Here is a 24,996-nt window from a genome sequence, read left to right as displayed (position 1 = left end):
CGGCACGGGGTGGGACAAGGCGGCCGAGGCGGCAGTCGGCGAAGGGGAGCGTGGCGCAATACGCGAAGTATGTGCAGTCCGTGTCTGCTTCTGTGCGCAGCAGCGCACTCTGTGACAGGGGAGGCCTCACTGCCCGATTGTGTCCAATGCTGTGAGGGTTCTCATTTGGCGATTGAGCTGTTGTCGAAGACGAGTACTTTCACTGATGGCCGCCCGAACACACAAGTGAGGTCGGCTTTGCTTCATTAGCTTTTTGTAGTACTGGTGAGGCTTTGAGCTTAATTCGTGTTTTGTTACTGTCCATCTCTCACGGGGGATCTTCTTGCTGATGTAGTTTGTCAGTGTGTCCAGCGTCGCTAATTAAAGCTTCTGTAAATCAGCGGTAAATTATGTATACACCAGCGAGTTATCTCTGGAGATTTTTTCCACTTGAGCTATGAGAACTGTTACACAAAGCAACTGCCATGAAATTGTCACATGCAGTCTCGCAGTTAGTGTTTGTAATCTAGCGAGATGCAAAACGATTAGCACAATATCGGAATAGAGGCGATGCATTCGCATGTCTGGAGTCGTGAGCGACACGGCGCATTATTTGTAAATATGGGATCTAGACGCCTAGTTCGGCGCTGGAAGTAGGGTGATGCACAAATAGCAACTGTGAACACTAGGTCCGAGATTGCAATGACAGTTGTACTGACATGTCCGGAAGAACTGACACCATGCGGAATCCGCAGCTATGATACCTATTACGTAAATGGTAGGTATAGGGGGAGAAGTGTAAGGAAAAAGAAGAAACTATTGATATCAGCTGCATCGGGAATTTATGTAGAATCTGTGGTGACGAGTGAAAATGTGTGCCGCACCGGGGTTCAAACCCGGGATCTCCTGCTTACTAATGAGTTTCACGACGCCTCTGACGCTATTCGGGAGAGAGGTCGGAACGTGCGAAAGAGCGCGGCAATCCATGATGCAACGTGCACTGCATCCCATATAGGCACTCTGAACATCTCTTGTGACACAGATTTAGACACAGAATGTTCCGGGACGATTTGTTGTCGTTGCATGCACACCGTCCATTTCCGGAAACATGTTCATAAGACCTTCTTTCCTCCATGTCCAGTCAAAAATCTACCCCTGCAGTTTGTCCGTTTTATTAATGTTCATCTTGTATAAAGGGTAACTGTATGGTTCTTATATAAAAAAATAAATAAGAAATAATTTCTTGTTGTAATCTCAGTTTTGCGGTAAACATCAAAATCGTAAATGATGAAAACAGTTGACTCGGTGAATTTCTGTGTATTGCGAATATCCCCGCTACGTCACTCACAAATAAGGCATTTTTGTCCAATGATTCGGTATTTTTCCTGCATGCTGTAGAGACGAGGAATATTTCTGGTTCCCTTAAAGCAATTTACAAGGCTCCAACGACGAAGTACGGCGGCGAGATTCAATTATTCTGGCTGATTACTGAGCGCCGACGAACAAGGGAAGGGCGCGCAGGCCTTGGCAAAATACGAGAGACGGCTGCGGCGCCAATCCTGCCGCGTTATTTGTCCTAATTACGGCTGATGACACTTGCCTATGCATGAGAAGGCCACGCAAAACTGATTCGCGAGCGTTTAGCGACCGGTAACGATGCCCCCTCCGCACTTCACACGCGCCATTATTTCTGGCATTTACGCCGCTAATGAGACCGATAACACAGCTATCGCCCACGGTTCCCAGCAGTTCGCCACTCTATTTCGCGTCGCTCGCCGGACCGCAACGGCAATTCCAACTTAACACCGCGCCCGCCCAAATCATTTAGGATCAGGTGTAAGGTAGCTTCATGTTCAGTAGCTGGCAGCGAGCGTATGAATGCCAACAGCTGCAACTGCACCGAACGCAAATAAATAATTAGTGTCGTTCTTTATAAATAATCAAAACATTCATACCATTGTGAGGCGTAGATGTCACATGTGACGTCTGTCAAGATAGAGCTGTGCAGGTGCGCGCGCGCCCACACACACACACACACACACACACACACACACACACACAAAGAGAGAGAGAGAGAGAGAGAGAGAGAGAGAGAGAGAGAGAGAGAGATATGCACGCGCCTTGACGATTGCCAGGTGCATATTCTCTGCTACTGGCGTATACGAGGAGTGTTAAAAACCAGTCATCCAGTTTTACAAGACTATATGAGTATCGTCTACATACACGCGTTAAGATTGGAATGAATTTTAACTTATGCATTCTATTAATACTAGGAGCGTATGCATGAGTGCTTCTTGCATATTCTCTGCGTTTGGTGTATACAGCCGGCCGCGGTGGCCGAGCGGTTCTAGGCGCTCCAGTCCGGAACTGCGCTGCTGCTACGGTCGCAGGTTCGAATCCTGATTCGGGAATGGATGTGTGTGATGTCCTTAGGTTTAAGTAGTTCTAAGTCTAGGGGACTGATGACCTGAGATGTTGAGTCCCATAGTGCTCAGAGCCATTTGAACCTCTTTCTTTTGTTTTGTGTATACAAGGTATGTCAAAAACCATTCATCTAGTTACACAAGACTATATGAGTATCGTCTACGTGCGTGAAGATAGAAAATTGGGATGAATTTTAACTTACACATTCTATTACTACTACGAGCGTAAAAACATTACTGACGTTATCTATGTCAACGAAAGGATACTCAAGACGACAATAGAAGATGAAGCTATACTTTACGTACTTTTGTATACTTATACGTACCTGATGTGGGATGACCTAAACAAGAGAGAGAGATGTTTTATAATAATCTTCAAGCTGTAACTGAGACAGTTCCCAAAATGGGAAAGATCTTGCTCTTGGGAGATCTCAATAGACATACTGGCGATTAGATTATGCCAGGCATTAAATAAAAGATTTAATGAACAAGAATACATAAAACTGGAGAATATCTAAGTCTTTTTGCGCACTGAACGAACCACGTATTAATAACACGTACTTCCACCGTAAGCAGCAGCGTAAATAAACCAGGAGTAATACAAGACTAAGTGTCGGTTACTGATTACATCATAAGCAATAGAGCCATTCATCCAAGTCACATATTAGATGTGAGAATGTAACATCGTCCAATGCAAGATTAGAATATGCACTGGTGAAGTTTAAATTGAACCAGAAACTTAGATCGAAAAACGAAAAAAATTAGAGACTGACTGAAGAAAGGATTAATACTAAAGTCACAGAGGACCAGAGTACTAAGATGCTGTATCAAACTACATTAAAGCAGAAAATCCTTCATAGCCATGTCTACATGAACAAGTTAGACAGGGTACTCTCAGGTCGTATATATATCAGGTAGGAGGGGAAGCTATAGGTACGAAATGAGTAAATGTGGTACTACATAGGGAATACCTTGTTGAAAAAAAGTAACTATTAAGAAGAAGAAAGCATTTCTAAAATATCAAGACAGTCAAAGTCAAGATCACTCGTAGTAGGATGAACTCGGATATTCGAAAACTAAGAGGAGTGTTGAGAGCGACACACAAAAAGTATGGGACAAGACCTTTATGGAACACAAACGAAAGGATGGTGGATGCTCCAAACGCAAATCAAGGATATTAATGAACGCATTGAGATACAGAAAGTAGTCAAAATCCAGTGGGAAAATTACTTTAAATTACAGTATTAGGACATAACAGAGTGCAAATTGAAACTAGACACCAAAGCATAGTAAATGACAACCAAACAGACTTCTCATTAGAGGAAATATGCTCCACAACAAAAAAAAAAAAAAAAAAAAAAAAAAAAACTTAAAAGCAAGAAATCTCCAGAACCAAATGGCATACACAATGCGCAAAAAACATGGAAGGTAAGTATTATATCAACAGCTTCTCACTTTATTTAACAAAACTGTGAAGTAAGGTAGGATACCACGAGAATGGAAAGAACGTATTACAATTCCAGTGCATATGTTCAAATGTGAGTGAATTCCTAAGGGACCAAACTGCTTAGGTCATCGGTGTCTAGGCTTACACGCTACTTAAACTAACTTAACGCTAAGAACAACACATCCACCCATGCCCGAGGGAGGACGCGAACCTCTAGCGGGAGGGGCCGCGCAGTTCGTGACATGACTCCTCAAACCGCGCGGCCACTCCGCGTGGCTTCAATGCATAAAAAGGAAGCAAACAAGTATTAAATAATTACTGGAGAAGTATACTTGATATTACCTTAAAACAATAGTACTTAGAAGCAGAATGTAGAATTACATAGAAATAGCAGAAGAACAACAAGGATTCAAGAAAATCAGGAGCGCAACAGTTTAACTTTCGCACTGAAACGTATTGTGGTGATATCCATAGAGCTTAACAACCAGCCTACCTGTGTTTCGCTGACTTGTCAAAAGCCTTTGATGAGATTAGAAAAAAAGCGTATAATTCAAATCTTAATCGACATAAGAGTGCCAACTGGCTTAGTGAAAATCGTAGGACATATATATACACGTAAAAAACGAAAATTAAAAGATAAGAAGAACTGACAGATGAAATTATAACAGATAAAGCAATCAGACAAGGAGACTCATTAAGCCCACTCCTTTTCAACTTAGTAATGGACCACATCAGAATACAAAATGGGAAATAAGGTGGTATGTATTATATGTTATGCTGATGATGCTGACTGATGGCAAATAATGAGGATACTTTGCAAATGTTACTTAATTGATTCAGCTATATAAATGGAAATTTCATCAAAAAAATCAAAGGGTGTAGTAATATCGACAACACCCGAACGACGAAAATTAGAAGCAGGTGGTGTGTCAGTTGAACAGATGACGAGCTATAATTACCTAGAGACCGCGATAACCAGCAACAAAGTCTTAAACATGAAAGAGAAAAACCAAGTGAGAAAGGCAGTAAAGGTAGGCGGATTCTTGCAAAATTCTGTGTGTAGAAACAAATTTATGAGAACTGAAGAGGAAGTAAAAATATGTATAATAGCGGTGTGTCCGGTTATGAGCAGAAACTAGAGCGGAAACAAAAAAAGATAAAACAAAAGTTAACGGCAGGAGACATGGAAGGCACTAAGAAGAGACCCAAGGAGTAAGAATGCGGGATAAGAGAACAAATGTGTCGAGAAAGGAACAGTGTGGAACACAAGATATAAATAAATGCTGGCCGGTGTGGCCGTGCGGTTAAAGGCGCTTCAGTCTGGAACCGCGTGACCGCTACGGTCGCAGGTTCGAATCCTGCCTCGAGCATGGATGTGTGTGATGTCCTTAGGTTAGTTAGGTATAATTAGTTTTAAGTTCTAGGCGACTGGTGACCTCAGAAGTTAAGTCGCATAGTGCTCAGAGCCATTATATAAATAAATATATAAAGAAAAGGAAAATAAACTGGAAGGACAATGTGGAAAGGATGGACTCCACAAGACACGTTAAAATTTGTGAAGATGCAAGACCGCATGGGAAACAACTGCCCGGAAGACCGTCCAAAAAATGGGACGACAGTTAATGTATTCGCGGAATGAGACCGACAAAGTGGAGAAACTCTAGTCAGCAGCAGCAGCAGCAGAAGAAGAAGAAGAAGAATCATAGGATAACAACAACCGAGATTTTACACTGGTATATCTTTTATATGTCTGTACGTACAACCTTGGAGTACTCCACGTCCACAGAGTATTCGCAAAACTTTACACGTTGTTGTTCATCGCCTTCATGCGGGGCTTGTAGCAACTGAATCCGGTATTGTTTGTAACACAAACGTCATCGCAAATCAGCCAGGTGCACACACCCACCCACCCTCACACACACACACACACACACACACACACACACACACACACACACACACGAAAAATGGCTAACTCTCGACTGGCAAGACGAGCAGACTAGTGTGGACTCTGTGCAAAACTCTCCTTCTTGAACTAGTATACTGGGGGCGACCTGTGGATTTGCCCTTCATAAACAACCAGTGTCTCGAAACAGCTGATGCCATCGTCGGCAGTTTGTAGCTGTAAGGCTTGCGAAGATCGTGCAGCACAGTTGCAAACGAGTTGCATCTGCTGAAGCGAACAACCTTAACGCCTTTTGTTGCTGTGACTGACAACCACAAATGGCAAATTACCATTGGCGCCCAGATAAAGTGTCAGTGTAGTTAAAATTAACTCCAAATTATCATTCAGTTAGAATACAGGGTGTACATAAAGTCCGGGAACAGTTTCTATTACATATTGCACAAGAACTAAACATTGTACATATATCATACATATTGCATTTTGAAGAGAAACTCTGATTTTTTTTTCCAGTCATTCGATATGCGAACCATGCGTGACCCGACAGACGTCAATACGGTAATCGAATTTTTGCCATGCCCGCCCCAGCATGGCATCGTTGAGTGTGGCAGTCGCTTCCCGTATTCCCTCCCGGAGTTCTGCTACATCACGTTGTAGAGGCGGTACATACACCAGATCTTCAATGTGTCCCCACAAAAAAAGTCACTCGGATTGAGATCTGGTGATTGGGGAGGCCATTTCATGAATTCCAACACACAGAAAGCTCGCTCCGCACCTGAACTCGTCGTGTTTGCTACTAGCACTGACTATCGGCAAATTACCAAACTACGCTGTGGCGGTACACATGAAAAAAAAAAAAAAAAAAAACTGTCAGGGTTTCTCTTCAAAATGACATATGCATGATATCTGTAGAATGTTTGGTTCTTATACAATAAATAATTGAAAGTCTTCCCGGACTTCATGTACACTGTCTATACAGTCTTGTCAAATCGGATAAATGTTTTTGAAACACGTCTCATTACAATTTCACTTTAATAATTGTATTTCATGCGACGCGCACTGTCACCAAAAAGCATACAGCTGTTTCTCTATGCAAATAAAATGATTTCTAAGCATAATGTTAGTGTACATTCGGTAGGTCGGTCCCTAAGTGGTCTACTACAACAGGGACTGCAAAACACGAAGAACAGCCAATACTCCACTTCTGGAGTAGCACTGCTGCATGGCGATAGCCGCCGCACGAGACGGCCACGGGCGACTCTGGCAAGGAGGACGTGGGCGTTTACCGATGTCCCGTAGCACAGAGTACTGTGCCCGTAGTCAGCTGTTACCGCCCGCATTAGAGGCTGACCGAGAGCAAACCACATACAAAGCCACAGTACTAATACAGCCCGGCGGCATTATCATTTTCAGTACAATATCACAGAACGGCCTGTTGTTCTAGTTTCCGTATCCGCAACACCGTAATACCTACTGCATTTTACTACGCTTTGAAGTTAAGGAAGCAGCCAGCTTCTGTGTTCATCTAGCACTTACCACACCGCACACATTTGTTCGACCCGTCTTAGTCTTGCGACTTGGCCTGTGTGGTGTTCTCGTACGCCGCCTTGCATTAGCGCTATCCAGTTGCTGATACGAGTATTTTCTATTGTCCATTAAGTAAACAATTAAGAATAAATGTTAATGATGACGCCTTAACTTGAGTACTACGAAGGACAGAGAAGAAACGCTTACAGGCTTTTGATATGTAGATTTTGATAAAATGAATGGAAATATATCATAAGAAAGTGGAAAATCAGGAGGAGTGTAAAATGCTGAAATTGCAGTGATGGACTTGTTTTATCGGCAGAACACATGAAAGAGAGAGAGTCAGGAAGCAAAGGTATTGTCAGGAGTGTCGTAGCGCAGCATGATAGGACCGTTCTTGCGTCTATATGCATAAATGATACAACGAATAAGGCGAGCAGCAAACTGCTACAGTTTGAGTTACTGTACGAAGAAACAGAATGAAAGACAGGATTTATATTTGGTATCATGAATGGCCACTTACTCTAAATGCAGATGAGTATGGAAAAAAATTCTGTAATCTTCAAATGTTGTATTACTGGTGTGCTGCTTGATACAGTCCCGTCAATTAAACGTCTAGGTGTAACGTTGTAACGCGATATAAAATGTAACGAGCACGTAATGTCGGTTGTACGAAAGGCAGTTGTTCGACTGTGGATTATTGGGAGAATTCTGGAAAGTATGGCTCGGTATAAAGCAGACCGCGTACACAAAAGTTATGCGATCCGTTCTTGAGTAGTGTTCGAGTGTTGGGGATCTCCACCAGGTCGGATTAAAGGACAACATCGAAAGAACAGAGAAGTGTGCTCTTTGATTTGTTTGTTACCTGTAGGTTCGATCAACACGAGAGTCTTATGCAAATACTCAGTCAACTCGAATGGAGAGAAGAACACGTTCTTTTCGCGAATGGCTATTGAGAAATCGTAGACTGACGTAACGTAATACGCCAAGCTGCTGCACAATTTCTTTTTTTTAATTGAACGACTGGGCTCGGTCAGAGATCATTTTACATTACAAATATTTGGTGGTCCATTGATCGTGACCGGGCCAAATATCTCAAGAAATAGGCGTCAAACGAAAAAACTACAAAGAACGAAACTTGTCTAGCTTGAAGGGGGAAACCAGATGGCACTATGGTTGGCCCGCTAGAAGGCGCTGCCATAGGTCAAACGGATATCAACTGCGCTTTTTTAAATAGGAACCCCAATTTTTTATTACATATTCGTCTAGTACGTAAAGAAATATGCTTTGTGATAGATGGCGCTGTAATAGTCACAAACATATGGCTCACAATTTTAGACGAACAGTTGGTAGTAGGTAGGTTTTTCATATTAAAATACAGAACGTAGGTACGTTTGAACATTTTATTTCGGTTGTTCCAATGTGATACATGTACCTTTGTGAACTTACCATTTCTGAGAACGCATGCTGTTACAGCGTGATTACCTGTAAATACCACATTAATGCAATAAATGCTCAAAATGATGTCCGTCAAGCTCAATGCATTTGGCAATACGTGTAACGACATTCCTCTCAACAGCGAGTAGTTCGCCTTCCGTAATGTTCGCACATGCATTGCAAATACGCTGACGCATGTTGTCAGGCGTTGTCGGTGGATCACGATAGCAAATATCCTTCAACTTTCCCCACAGAAAGAAATCCGGGGACGTTAGACCCGGTGAACGTGCGGGCCATGGGATGGTTCTTCGACGACCAATCCACCTGTCATAAAATATGCTATTCAATACCGCTTCAACCGCACGCGAGCTATGTGCCGGACATCCATCATGTTGGAAGTACATCCCCATTCTATCATGCAGTGAAACATCTTGTAGTAACATCGGTAGAACATTACGTAGGAAATCAGCATACATTGCACCATTTAGGCTGCCATCGATAAAATGGGGGCCAATTATCCTTCCTCCCTTAATGCCGCACCATACATTAACCCGCCAAGGTCAAAGATGTTCCACTTGTCGCAGCCATCGTGGATTTTCCGTTGCCCAATAGTGCATATTATGCCAGTTTACGTTACCGCTGTCCGCAGCTCGTGGTCGTGCGGTAGCGTTGTCGTTTCCCGCGCACGGGTTCCCGGGTTCGATTCCCGGCGGGGTCAGGGATTTTCTCTGCCTCATGATGACTGGGTGTTGTGTGATGTCCTTAGGTTAGTTAGGTTTAAGTAGTTCTAAGTTCTAGGGGACTGATCACCATAGATGTTAAGTCCCATAGTGCTCAGAGCCATTTGAACCATTTTTATTTACGTTACCGCTGTTGGTGAATGGCGCTTCGTCGCTAAATAGAACGCGTGCAAAAAATCTGTCATCGTCCCGTAATTTTTCTTGTGCCCAGTGGCAGAACTGTACACGACATTCAAAGTGCATAGTAATATGGTACGGGTGCAGTCGATGCTGATGTAGTAGCATTCTGAACACCGACAGTTTTCGAGATTCCCGAGTCTTGCCCAATTTGTCTGCTACTGCTGTGCGGATTAGCCGCGACATCAGCTAAAACAACTACTTGGGCGTCATCATTTGTTGCAGATCGTGGCTGACGTTTCACATGTGGCTGAACACTTCCTGTTTCCTTAAATAACGTAACTATCCGGCGAACGGTCCGGACACTTGGATGATGTCGTCCAGGATACCGAGCAGCATACATAGCACACGCCCGTTGGCCATTTTGATCACAATAGCCATACATCAACACGATATCGACCTTTTTCCGCAATTGGTAAACGGTCCATTTTAACACGGGTAATGTATCAAGAAGCAAATACCGTCCGCACTGGCAGAATGTTACGTGATACCACGTACTTATACGCTTGTGACTATCACAAAGCGAAAAAACTGAGTTGATATCCGTTTGACCTATGGCAGCGCCATCTAGCGGGCCAACCATAGCGCCATCTCGTTTCCCCCTTCAAGCTAGACGAGTTTCGTTCTTTGTAGTTTTTTCGTTTGATGCTAATTTCGTGAGATATTTGGCCCGGTCACTATCAATGGACCACCCTGTATGTATACGTATATTAAACAGATGTCAAAATGTGATATTTATAAATTATATTTGATTATGCAAAGATAGATTCAGTTTAGGGACCCACCGTCCGCGGGAAACTGTAGAACGAATCTACTGCCATCAACACACGAGTATATCTCGTACAAGGATCGTGAAGATACGATAAGAGAAATCAGGGATCGTATAGAAGCATATAGACAGTCATTTTTCCTTCGCACCATTTGCGAGTGCAACAGGAAAGGGAATTACTAGCAGTGGCACAACGTACCTTCCGCCACGCACTGTAGGGTAGCTTGGGAAGTATGTACTTAGAAGCAGAAATAAAGAAAAGACTATCTATGATGAGCGTGATGGCTACAAGTACAGTCGCGTGTGGCACAGTGCTTCTGTGTTCACCGATTGCACTCAGAAAACCGAGCTGACCGGCAAACAATGAAATCCATTGCCGTAAATTGTCATCACTCAGAAAGTCTTTTGCCTGTGGACCCCATTGCACAATAAAGAAAGTAAGTTCTAGAGATGAGTTAATTTGGTTTCAAATCGTTTAATTTCCTCATATTATTACTAGTGAACTGCAGAATAAGAAAGGATAGAGATTTTTGGCGCAGATCAGGGTAGCTATAATATCAGGCTACGACAGACTGGTAAAATAAGTGCACCTCTCCCCACCCCCATCCGCACCCCAGCCGATTCTGTAAACAATGGTTAAAACAAAAGCAATTTTTTTTTACGCCTGGCACTGTTTACGTCGAGGGAGATGATGTTTGGTTTGTGGGGCGCTCAACTGCGTGGTTATCAGCGCCCGTACAATTATCCAATCTTTGCTCAGTCCAATTTCGCCACTTTCCTGGATGATGATGAAATGATGAGGACAACACAAACACCCAGTCATCTCGAGGCAGGTGAAAATCCCTGACCCCGCCGGGAATCGAACCCGGGACCCCGTGCTCGGGAAGCGAGAACGCTACCGCGAGACCACGAGCGGCGGACTACTGTTTACGTCGTCACAGCTCCTGAATTACGTGTCGCACAATGATATAATTTTGTAGGTAATTTCAGTGGTATATCTCGATTCGGTCTACAAAGTTTGTTGCAAATACAGTAGGTAGTAAAGAAATAATGAATTAAAACGTCATGTCTGACACTGTAGTTTCATTGCATGAACAGCGAAAATGTAGCAAGTGATTAGGTTTTCCCTCCATCATTTTGGGAGTGTCAGCCAGAAAAAATTATAAAACGGTTTGAAATTATGTGTAAAGCTTATTGGAAGTCGGTACGTCCTCTCGCTCTCAAGTACTGGATGGCTGGGTAACGTGCGCTCCGTGAGAGGCGCTCTCTCAAGACATAATGCACAGTTTCAAACTTCTATACTTACTGCATTAAACCTTTAACGTAAGATTACATCTCTTAATGAGTAGATTATGACAGCGTTATAATTTTTTAAAATTTGGTCAGTTATTATGTGAAACAGCGAAAATCAATTTTTGTTGCTCCTGGAGGCCGTCAGATAGTCATCCTGCAATTGCGACCCGCGCGCGGGCTTAGCCGCTTAGTAATTTAGATTATGACAATCTCGGCGAAAGTAACTTTATATTTGGGTCACACTGTTTAATTTTTCTGTCTGTACCGTGATGAACTGCTGTAGTTTCTATCACGTACATGGAAAGAAGGAAAGTTACAGGTTGCGGTCATCACGGGCAGAATAGACGTAGCGACTGGAAAACAAGGAAAATCTGTGGCTAGTAACACGACAACTAGCGCCATTCATTTGAAGAGATTAGGAAATGCTAAGTATTCTTGACTATGTTTTTGCAATAATAGTAACAGTTTTAGTCGTGTGTCTTTGGAGTAAATACCATCTCCATTATGTAAAGAGGACAAACAGGTACGGACGAGTACGTTCTGCAAAAATAGATTTCAGAATATTCGACAGAGTCTACAATTGACACAATGCTACGAGAGGACATCAAACAGCGACAAGAGACGTCCGACAACCATCATGGCAGAACCAAAATATTACTGGCCGATCTCTCCGCTTAACCAGTCAGACTGAATCTCTGAAGTGTGTATTGCTATGCGGGGACTCCAAACAGTAATTTCCACATTATTATGGCGCGTCAATAACTTTCACTGGATGCTGCACTACACTTGAGAATAACTCAGGCATATGTCACTATCTTTCAACACGGTAACCAATCCGGTAAACACGTGTGCAATTTAAACGCATTGCCCACAAAAATCGTACTGTCCCCCTAATTCAGTTTTGTAGTACGATTCTACGTGCTGCGTCATCCCACTATGTTGTGCACCTGTTATCCGTACCGCAGCTGAAGTTTGTCTGCAGGCAGTGCAGAACATGTAATCTCTTCTGACATGCGACTCTCTTGTTGCGCAATGGTCTTCGCGTGGGAGGAATTGTGTAGCTTTACTTCCTGCCTCAACACTGTTGTACGATACCGTTCTGGCGTCAAACAAATAGTAGCACTCGTCGGTGGAAAGAACCTGTCACTGCTAAGTCTGTTTCTGTTCTCTTGCTCACCTTGTTTGCGCACCATGCTGCGGGGCATTTGTACTGTTGTTAGCCACGGAGGCATAGAGGCAAAACTGAAATGCACACCAGATTGCAGACTTTGAGTCGCCACAGCTCTCCCAATTAGTTTCAACGCTCAGTTTTGTTGCATTCTCCTCGGATTACGTATGAACCATAATTTGTGTTAGGTTGGTGCTTAAGTTTGTAGCGTATTCGTTTTGCGTGTTGGTATTCCTGTTTCTGTGGGTTCACTGTTGCTGTTTGAGTTTATACATTGTCATTTTGTCATTTGGAGATAGTGAGTGGAGCTGTGGACGCTAGAAAATGGCGTGTCAAGTGGAGAAATCGGAACTTTTCCAACATATTCTTCCGTGAGTTCAATAGAGGAGTAACAGCAGCGGGGACAGCTGGAAACATTTGCGCCAGGTATGAGATAATGCCATTGGACTGAGCACGGCAAGAAAATCTCACGTTTTAAGGAGGATCGTTTTGACATTAGCAAGGCCTTTGGGGTTTGATGAAAATCCATTAAACGCATTAATCCACAAAGATCCGCGTTAGTGTACTCGAGAAATGTGATGAACTGTGGTCACTTCATCATCGCGCGACGTTTACATGCAACGGGGAACTTTCGAAAATCGGGTGTATGGCTACCGCTTGCTCTAAGCCAAACTTACAAAAGAGCAAATAAATAAATAAATCCGTTGTTTTTATCAAACTTATGGGAAAACACTACGGACTTTGTACCAACCCAATAGTTTGCGGTCATAAGCTGGTGGTGTTGAAAGTGGGCGACCTCTAAGAGACAGAGCTTCAGTGTTTTTTGTCTCACGACAGTGTTCGGTTCAGTGTTGTAATGACTAGGCTGTGGTGTGCGTCAGTTCGACTTGCGCACGGTCTGAAAGACCTCTATACACAGGCGGACTGGTCCGCCGATCCACTCGGCTGTGTGTGGGCGGTCGGGATCGTCGTCCGCGTCCGTCGGTTCCACAGGCGAGTCTCTACTGTACCGACTATTGGGATGTGCATATTACATCAGTTGCGTGACAGTTTGGGCATAAGCTGCCCAGCGACTGTAGGTTATAGGCCACATAAAGTGACGACTCCCGTACGGTCAAATAATGAATATGATGTTGCTGACATTTGTCACTATAGGAATAGAAACTAATTTCGAAAGTACAATAATCGTGTGTTACCTGTCACCAATACTCTCGCAGCTACTTTTCATGGTCTAAAGTCTAATGCTGCAGTAATATATTAAGGGTGGTGAATCACGGGAAAATAGCGAATTACAACAGTATGTCTAGAAGGAAATTACGTACCAAAAAATGGCGAAAAAAGATTGGCATACAACTATGGGATACAATAATACGAAAATCATTGATTATTACCTGCTGCCTAACACTGGTAGTTCCCTGTAGACCAGCATCAATACATGAACTAATATCCCACCATAGTATATCTACATCTACGTACATACTCCGCAAACCAGCACACCGGGCATGACGGAGGGTACTTGATAGTACTGCTAGTCATGTCCTTTCCCATTCTAGTCAAAAGTGGAGCGAAAGAAAAACGACTATGTATTGTAGGGATAGGAAAACTTCGCGAAAACGATAACGCGAAAAACGACGCGTAACTGGCAGTTTTCAGCGAAAAAACACGAAACTAGCGATTTTTACGAAATTGATAGAAAAACACCGAATCTGGCAAAAAGTAACACAACATCTGGCACGAAAAGTAAAATCCAATCTGGCGAAACAACTCCGAATTTTGCAAATAGTAGCAATTAGAAATTTGTGCTAACATCCACGGGACCAAACTGCAGAGGTCATCGGTCCCCAAGCTTACACACTACTTAATGTAAATTAAACTAACTTACGCTAAGGACAACACTCACACCCACGCCCGAGGGAGGACTCGAACCTCCGACGGAGGGAGCCGCGCGGACCGTGACAAGACAGGACGCCCCAAGACCGCGCGGTTACCCCGTGCGGCGCAAAGAATAGCGTCGAATTTGGAAAATATAATGCCAAATATGACAAAAAAATAACACCAAAACTGGCAAAGAAACACCGAAAGAAATAACAGCGAAAAGAGAAAAAATAATATGGAAATTGGCAAAAATAACAGCCAGCTTCGCAAAAAATCACCGAATATGGCAAAATAGTAACACCGAATGTTACATACAGTAACACCAAATCTGGCAAAAGATAGCATCAAACCCAGCAAAAATTTGCACCGAATGTAGCAAAAAATAGCTTCGCAAAACGTAACATCGAATTTGGCTATAAAATAAAACGAATTTTTATTGTTCCTATCTATATGATTCGGTAAGACCTCTGATTTCTCTTATCTTCACTTCGCGGCATTTACGGAAGGTGCACACTGATGCCAGTGGAATTGTTCTATAGTCGACTGCAAATACCTGTTCTACAGAGTTGCTCAGTATGCCTCGGAAAAAGAATGCCTCTTGCCTCCAGGGACTCCCATTTGAGTTAAAGAAGCATTTCTGTAATGCTCCTATATTGATCGAAATCACCGATAACAAATATAGTAGCCCGCCTCTCAATTGCTTCGATGTCCTCTTTTAATCCTAGCTGGTGGAGACCCCAAACACTCGAGCAGTGCTCGAGAATGGGTCGCACAAATGATCTATACCAGTTCTTTTTTTTAAAAAAAAAAAAAAAAATAGCTGAGCGACATTTTCCGAACTCTCCCAATATTCCAAAGTCTACCATTCGTCTTTCCTACAACCTACCTTACACGCTCATTCCATTTCACGGCGCTTTGTTGCGTGACGCCTCTATATTTAACAGACGTGATTTTGCCAAGCAGCACACCACTAAAGCGTTACTTTTCCTACTCATCTGCATAAACTTACTTTTTTTTCACATTTAGAGCAAGCAGTCACTCATAACATTGAATAGAAATATTGTCCAAACCATCCTGTATGCTCCTACAGTCGATCAACAACGTTACCTTTCCTGTACACTACAGCATCTTCAGCGAACAGTTGCAGATTGCTGCTCACCCTACCCTACTAAAATGTAGAGTACAGTTCGAATCCACATAATACTAAAATCAAGCGCCAATCGATGTCATCCGGTCTTTAGTGCGCCGCGTTAACAGTCTGTGGCACAGCTGTCTAACTCACCATAACGTAGTGCCGCTGCATCTCTGTCTTCTCGCTGGCCAGTTTCTCGCACTCCAGCTTCAACCTGAAAAACAGACAAAACCATGTCATTACGTGTTTCTGCCCTTTAATAATCATTCGTTCAAGTTTCAACGGCTCGGATTTTTTTAGTCTCATACGAATGTGTTCGTCTTTGTGGGCAGATACACTGGTGTGCAAAGTTAAGGACGAAAGTAGCTTTCGCGTGACGTGTTCACAGCTCGACAAAATTCGCACCATACACAGAAAGAACTGCTACAGTACAGTACTGAGGGCAGCAGAAAGAAATACGCAGTGAGATGAACAGAAATGACACTTTCATTCAAAGACAATAATTACACTGAAGTCACCGCGATTCATGACATTACGGGCGACGGGACATGGTTCTCAATAGAGTGTGCGATCACTACGGACGGCAATCCATGCTCTACAACGAGCTCCCTCGTTGGGCGCAGGGTTGGTTAGTAGTTCTTTTGGTAGTGCGTTGCATTTCTCGACCAGAGCGGTTGACAAATGATGGACAACCATTTGTCCATGTCGACGATCTGTAACACGTCTCCCCTACGCATCCCATACGTACTCGATGGGATTTAAGTCGGAGGTACAGCCAGGCCAATCCATTCGCCGAATATCCTCTCGTTCCACGAGCTCCATCTCGCAGTTAGATGCGGCCGCGCGTTGCCATCCATAAAAATGAAGTCAGTGAGGATTGCACCCCCAAAAAAACGCACATAATCAAGTAGTATAGTGTAACAATAACGTTGACCGGGGAGTATATCATGCTGAAAGACCCATAGGTCGGTACCCCCATTCAACACTTCTTGGATGACAGCATATTCAGTCTGAGTAGTGACTGTGGACGCACGTTCATGCTGCGAAAGGTGGGGGAACACATAATGCACCCAGGAACATTGTCAGACATGATCGTTTTGGTTGTCCAGATGTTATGGTGTGGGAAAACATTGTGTCACACAGGCATACTGAGCTCTTAAGTCTTCAAACACGATACTCCCACCAGTCACCCTTATTGCGACACTGTACTCCTCCAAATGTGTCTTTTCACGGAGGCATTCGGCCCCGAGTACATTTTTATGAATGACATGGCGCGACCGCAATGAACTGCGTAGGTGCAGCAGCTGTTGGACACTCGGCGAATGGATTGACCTGTCCGTTCCCCAACTTAAATCCCATCGAGCACGGGAGGATGCGTTGGGGAGATCTGTTACAGCGCGTCCACATGGACAAATGGTTGTCCATCATTTGTCAACCGCTTTGGTCGAGAAATGGAACGCCCTACCATAAGAACTCCTTATCAATCTTTGAGCCGGCAAGGGAGTAAGTTGCAGAGCATGCATTGCTGTCCGTGGCAGTCACATACCCCATGAAGCAGTATGTCCCACATTTTGTAATGTCCAGGGGGAGTTTGTAACACTTTCATGGAGTGACACTTGTACGGAGAGGAAATGTGTTCACATTTGCACGGAGCCCAGGACACTGTATGTGGTGGACAGGGTGTTCCAGAAGTAGGAGGATACACTGGCGTGTCCGCCGGTACCTGCGACATATTCTGGGGAAGGCCAAAGCCCCTTTCTGCACGAAGTTGCCTGTCCCCGCATCAGCTCGAAGTGGGTTTCTCACCGAGTTCAGTACTTGACCTCTGAAAGGCAACTAGTGTTCCGTGTTGTAACGGTGAGGTAACGGAGTTCACCGAGACTACCAAAGAGAAGCCTTCACTGATTTACAGGGGCATCAGTATATAGTGGACTACACAAACACACAAGAAGTGACTTCTGATGTTGTGTAAACTTCAAAAATAATACATGCATGGGACGACTATCTACAAAAAGTAACACAGTTTTAGAGGAAGTTAGCCATTTTTGTAATCCAGAAAAAGCTACAAAAGAAGCGTGAAAACATTTTTTTCAGCGCAAAAAAGCGAACGAAAGAAGCAGACGCTACAGTTTCTTCAGTTCTCGTTACAGAAGTGGGGCAGCTCTTCAGTCGAGGCTATGGCTTCGTAACATCGTTACCACCATACAGAAGTGCGAAATAATCGTTACATCGCATTAGGTGAAAATATATGGGAACTACAAAATATTCCATCGATTCTGGAGGAATATTTTTCCAAGAAAATAATTTACTGATGAATGACGGTAGGAATTTTTTACTTGCAGATGATAACGGGGGATCGAACGACAGAATACTGGTGTTTTCCAGCGAAAAGTAAAACCCTTGTTTATCAAACTGCAAATCATTCTTTTTGAATGGAACGTTCAAAATTTCGAGCAAGTAGTTTGGACAGCTGTTTGTACTCCACACCGGCCTTAATCATTCTTGGGTGGAAACAAACACCATCCCAATTGTTGACGTCATTCCACTCGTTGACTCTTTACTGCCAAATAAAAAGCGAGAAACATATGAAAGTTTTTAAAGCTATTACAACTAACGTACGTGGATGGAACCCTAAATTTCTGCTGATGGACTTCGGAATTGCCATCTTCTAAACAGCTAACAGTTTGTTTCCTGGAACAGAGATTACTGGTTGAAATTATTTTACCCAATGTTTGTGAAAACAAGTTCAGTGTTGTGGCCTCGTTCCAGCCTATAAGGAAAACGAGGAAATACGTTGTCACATAAGAATGTGTTCCGCTCTAGTGCATCTCCCCTGGAAACGATGGACGATGGTTGGCTGTGTATTCAGGAGAGCACGCCTGAAAATCAAAGGCTTCAGGACTTTTATGACTATTTTTTGGGTGAGTGGATCGATAACGAACATATGCCAAAGGCATGTGGAATTGCATTAGAAGGCGCCATCGCACTAATAACATCTCAGAACGATGGAACCGAATACAGTAATATCTAAAGTTCATCCGACCGCTTATTCATTTGTGAAAAATCTTCGAGAAGATGCAGAATACCAAAGCTACCAGTTTGATTGATTTATTTTAAATTCTAAAGGGAAAAGATGAAAAAAGTCAGCAATGAAGCCTGATGAAACGATTACAAAGGCAAAGTCCAAATTAAGGGGAACTCATTTCTGACCTGCACCGCCTGCGCACAGAAGCTACAACGACGAAGAAAACGTCAGAATCATTGAAAAATTTGTAAATATTGAAAAACAGTTTAATGTAATCATTGGCAATACTGTAAATACATTTCATGGGAGACAGAAAGAGATTATGTTCGAGTGCTGTTCTCTGGAAGCGACACAAAGTCGGCTAAATGTCTCTTGAAATTTGTAAAATATTCCGTAATGAAGACTGACAAAACTATCTCAAAGGACACGCCTTTTCTACGGAATGTTTGTGGCACCCACCTTTAGAGGTTCTTAGAATCAAAATCTGTGTGGGCAGACAACGAATACAAAATCTATGTATCGAAAGCGCAGGCAAACGATTTGCAATTAAATCCATACTTTCTCCCTCCGTTAGAAGATGAATAAAGCACCATGAAACGAGTAAAGACAAATTAAATTATCGTAAAAAAGTGACTGGGCGCAGTTTTCCAATCTATCAGCAAATGTTCAAACTAATTTCTAGTAACACAAGTCGCAGACTGCAGCAGGCCTGTTGCTGCGGCTATGGGAGCAGCAAGCGCGCTCACGCGCAAGCGGTGAAATGAGACGGTCAGGCGTTACGTAGCGCACCGCGGCCATCTGCTAGCGCAAAAGAAGTGCAGACAATGTGCTGTCTCCAGAGGAATGGCCATAATTAGGATCGACGTAGCGTTAGACACGAACATACAGTGTATACGGTGCAGTACTTAAGGGAAACTCCATCCAATTTTAAATTTTCTTCTACTTTACCAATAGCAACTTAATTTTAAAATCGTGTAAAGTCGTGAAAATTTAAATTGAAGAAACAGAAGTCTACGAGGCTATTTTTGCTCTAAAAGTAATCACGAAAACATCCCGTAGTAGGTGTATAAGTTCTAACTGTAGCCGAGTTTGCACATTGTCAACTTTGCCGAAAAACTTTAAAACTTTAAAAAAAAGGATGTAGCAATACCCAGGTTTTGAAGTCCATACACATCAACACCACCTCCTTCAAAAATATCGTTCACACTGTTTAATATTTATGACAAAAAAGGTGGCACTGAGCTTAGGAAAAGAAACTTAAGATGGAGTGGATTTCAATATTTTATCAAAAAATGAATGTTACTACAAGGCACATACCCATCAAAACTCGCCGGCACCATTACGTTTTCCCTTCCTGCTTATATGAGGCTTCTTATAATTTCACCATCAGGATAGACTTTCTCTTGAATTTTCTGAATAAAAAAGCTCTAACAGTCTTCTTGAGGAGGTGCAGTGGTAGGCATTTCTGATTGTAAGCCAATGCTTATTTCCTATAAGCTTGTCGACTGTACTGAACAAGACTTCAGCATATTCCCTAAATTTATATTTACACAGTCAGTAGACAAAGTAACTGATTTCCAACGACTGGCTGACTTCGCTTCTCGCAACTTGTCCCTCACAGTTTGAGTTTGCGTCAGCCCGTTACGCACTTCGTATTTTAAACATTACTTAGACATAATTTTAATACGAATACAGCCGAATCGTTTTGGGATCTAAGAGAAAGCACATTAAAGATATGAAAGAGCAGCAAAAAAAATTAAGTAATAGGATGGTGTATTCCCTCAAGATGGACAGCAGCTGTTTTTAAAAAGATGAAAAGTAGCATGACAGTCGGGTTAGGAACTTCATCCACGTGTGAGTGCAGGATGCCTTATCTATATGTTTATTGTATGCGATGGTGCCTTGATACGCTTAGTCTTCTATTCATGTGCTTCAAAATTTTGAACACAACGGAAAAAACACGCTTTTAAACGATATGACCGAAGAAAGTATTCATAATTCTGGAGCAGAAAAATAAACGTCTCAATAATTTTTCCAACGTTTTCCACATGAAAATACATGTTTGTTTTCAGGAGGAACATTCAACGGATGCATCTGTAGTTAGATCAAGTTACCATACTACTTTTCAGCTTCCAAGGGGTTACGCAGTTTCATTGATTTTCCGGTAAAGTTGACAATGTGCAAACTCGGCTACAGTTAGAACTTATACCCTACTACGGGATGTTTTCGTGATTACTTTTAGAGCAAAAATAGCCTCGTAGACTTCTGTTTCTTCACTTTAAATTTTCACGACTTTACAAGTCTGCAGCTACGATTATGTCGATGTTTAGACTTACATGTACATACTGGTTTTGCATGCAATGAAGAGAACGAAAGTCACCCACAGAAGCTGATTGGCAGACTCCAACTTCAAAGCTTGTCTTCGAATTAGCATTACTCGAAAAGTGTTCTCAGATATTGATCCTTTAGCGAAAAAAAATAATATTGATCGATATTCTGTGTTTTTATGTTTAACGCTTAAATAAAATGGTAACGAAATATAAATTTGTCAATTTAAATTTCGTCCTAAAACGCAGTCATCGTAAGGCTGCAACAGTCGTATGAAATACCATGTTTCTTACTTGGCTGACCCCCATTCTTTGCATCACCAAAACATTAAAAGAGATTTTTTGAAAGACTTCTTGATACCTTCAGCCGCCATTTTCTTTATTTCATGTGCAATTGTACAATTTCGGCCTTAAGCCATTATGAAATATTTTATGGACGGTTTTTAGAGGTAAATTATGCCATGTATATCGCTGCTCCTATGACTCCATGTTATGCTCGTAAAAAATAACCGTCCATAAATATTTGAAAATGGCCTAAGGCAGAAAGTGTACAATCTTACATGAAATAAAGAGAATGGCAGCTGAAGGCATAACGAAATCTTTCCAAAAATTCATCGCAGCTGCAGACCCTACCGCATTGAAAATTAAAATAGATTTCATTGTCAATTCTAATTCATACAAGAGTTTTAAAAATAAATTTGCTACGAAACGCGTTAATGAGCCACCCTGAAGCGAATCACTATTGCTCACTGCTGTGGTGTGAGCGCCAGCCACCTCGCACGAACAGCTGTGCTGAACTGGACTTCTCAAATGTGCCTGTACCTGTGACAAGCCGGTTATCCCGGCAAGAGTCCCAGCCTCCGTGTAAGTGTCACTCCGTGCAAGTGCTCCAACCCCATCCAGGAGACCATAATGAACCGCGGTCAATCCATTGGAATTATTGTCTTTGAATGAAAGTGCCATTTCCGTTTGTCTCATTGCGTTTTCTTTCAGCTACCATCCGTACTAATACCTTAGCAGTACTTTCTTTGTATTATCCAAGTTTCATCCAGCTATGTTACTTGTCATTAACACATCACGCGAAAGTTAAATTTGTCCGTAAGTTTGGCACACCAGTGTATCTAGACAGTGACCAGTTTGCAAATGTTCTTTGTAGCAACAGCATGGAAGAACGCCACGCCGATGATTTGTTAGAAAAATCTTGAGAAAATTTTTCAAACTTTACAAAACGTCAATCAGGATCATAGTACGACTAAGTCTATAATTCTGCTACACTGCTTGCTGGTCGTAATCAAGTCCATCTGACGAAGAACATTGAAATATTTAGAGACGTGCTACTAGAATCGGTAAGGCAGGCATGTGAAACCCACCTGCGTAAATTTAAAGAAGGTGTAGACATTGTTTCCATCGTGTATCTCGCATAGGAAATACGTGAATTAAATAAATTTAAAGCGCGTTCGGAAACAATTTCCACTCCTCTATACTCTGAGCGAACAGTGCTAATAGTGATGGCAAATGGCACGGCGTGCACGGCACAGCGATTTGTTAAATATATACGTATATGTTGACAAGTTACTGATGGCCGTTCGGTTTTGACGGACTCTGCATTTGAAACATTCTGTCATATTAAATCTGTATGCTGCAAGGAGACGCTAGCCCCCAACCCCTTGCCATTTGCGGTCACTATTCTTGTCGACTGAGCTATCTTGTCTTTCTACAACAACCAGATCTGACAGCTTCACTTGTGCCAGTACGTCTCTCTTGCTTTCCGAACGTTACAGAAGGTCTCATGTATACCTTGCTGACACTCGTACAGAAAAGGAAACCGGAAAAATGAATCTGGTAGGAGTCTAGCTGCGGTAGCCGGTAGTGATTCGTGCCTGGACAGTTAAGTCGGTAACAGCACTGACCGCGAATGGCATACGTCCCGGGGTCCTTTCCCGGTGGATTATAGTTTTAGTCTATGCTGCAGGCAAGTTTTAAAACAGGATTTATTCTGGTCTATGTATCTACTGTTTTCTGTTATTCTTTCTGAGAATCGCACGGCGATCCCGAAGCCTGCGCGTCGGTTCTGCACCTCGTGCTGAGGTTTGCTGACTCTCCTGTATCCCGCCACCTGACGTGTACGTCGACAGCAGATGGACACGGTTCTTTTTTTCTAGTAACTCAGAGTGTTCTAAATCTCCTCCGCCCCCCTCCCCCACGGAGAACACGTTGAGGTTTTAACCAACAATCCATCCTCGTTTTGAACCACTTCGATGAATACGCTGATAAGCCAAAACATTCTGGTCATCTGCTCAGTAGTCCACCATAAATTCGGTATAGAGCAGCGGTTCTGCATGGCATGGATTCTAGATATATTTCAAGACTATGTCGCACCAGATGGCTATGCAAAGGTCACACAGTTCCCGTAAATTACGTGCCGGCAGTTTATGGGCATGGAGCTGTAGAGCTATACGTGCCAGGTACCTTCTGTAGAGTTGAGATCAAGCGAATTTGGCGGCCGAGACATCAACGTGAGTTCATTAACATGCTTCTCAAACCACTGTAACATGATTCTGCTCTAGTAACACAGGCTGTCATGCCGCTGAAAGATGCTGTCTCCGTCAAGGAAGATATCAAGCACGAACGGATGCAAGTGGCGCGCAATAATTTTCATGTAGTCCACAGCTGCCATGGTGCCTTCGATTACTACCTCAGGTTCCATCGTAGCCACGCTGAAAGTCTCTCGAAGTACAATAATGTCCGCATCAGACTGCAGCTGGGCATACCAATGCGACGACCTGTCAATAGTCTGAATAACCACCTTTTGTAGAACAGACGACTGCGAGAGGTACAGGAAGAGATTCGATGAGGTACTGGAACATATTCACAGGAATGTCAAGCCATGGCCAGCTGCACCAGGCTGAGGATCCATAGCGCAAACATCCCGATCACAGTCGTTTCTAAGATTCTCTATTAGGTTTAAATCCGAGGAGTCTGGTGGCCAGGGAAGTATGGCAAACTCATCATCATGCTCTTCGAAACACGCACGTACACTGTCAGCTGTGCGACACGTTGCACTGTCCTGCTGGTAGATGCCATCGTGTCGAGGGAAAAACAAACTGCATGTGGTGGTGGGCATAGTCCCCAAAGATAGATGCATATTCGTTTTGGTCCATTGTGCCTTCCTGAATAAAGAATGCCACAAAATCATTCCCCAGACTATAATGGTCCGTCCTCTAGAATGGATTCTTTGCTTTCAAACTTTTACGCTGTAGACGCCAATAGCATTCGTCGCCGATGAACAGCAGTCAGCATGGGTGCTTGAACCAGGCACCTGCTGCGGACGCCCACCTGATGAGACACTTCTGGCAGCCTCTTGGTTCATCTAGGCTGTCAGTTACTCAACAGCTGTACATCTATTCGTCTGTACACTTCTCCGTAGCCATTGTTCACCCCTGTCATCCGCGGTCCTTGGTGCACCACAGTTTTCTCGGCGCAGATTTTCGACATTGTCCTGTTGCCGTTCACAGTATACTTTGACCACAGCAGCATGCGAACGTTTACAAAATCAGCCGTTTCGGAAATCCTTCCGCCCTTGGCCCGAAAGCCAATGATCATACACTTTTGGACATCAGATAAATCGCGCTGTCTGTGCATAAGGACAACAGCTGCACTGTTTCCCACATTCTACGGACACACTTTATACACTCTCCATTGCTAGTGCTGCCACCTGCTGTTTGTGAGATGTTATTGCACAATAACATCGAACACAGCCGGTCGTCACATTAA

At 43.0% G+C, this 24,996-nt stretch overlaps 1 protein-coding gene across 1 annotated transcript in view; it reads right to left on the bottom strand.

Annotated features, from left to right (window-relative positions):
• Positions 1 to 24,996, bottom strand: part of LOC126094552 (protein groucho) — a 701,311-nt gene that overhangs the window by 239,324 nt on the left and 436,991 nt on the right. Inside the window, exon 3 of the mRNA XM_049908986.1 lies at positions 16,021 to 16,084. Within this exon, the coding sequence (XP_049764943.1) occupies positions 16,021 to 16,084 (64 nt within the window). The remainder of the gene's footprint in view (positions 1 to 16,020; positions 16,085 to 24,996) is intronic.

This window comes from Schistocerca cancellata, chromosome 8 (genome assembly GCF_023864275.1).
Source record: "Schistocerca cancellata isolate TAMUIC-IGC-003103 chromosome 8, iqSchCanc2.1, whole genome shotgun sequence".
Lineage (NCBI taxonomy): Eukaryota > Metazoa > Arthropoda > Insecta > Orthoptera > Acrididae > Schistocerca > Schistocerca cancellata.
Note: the sequence above shows the minus strand (reverse complement) of the source record. Positions and strands in the feature narration are given on the sequence as shown.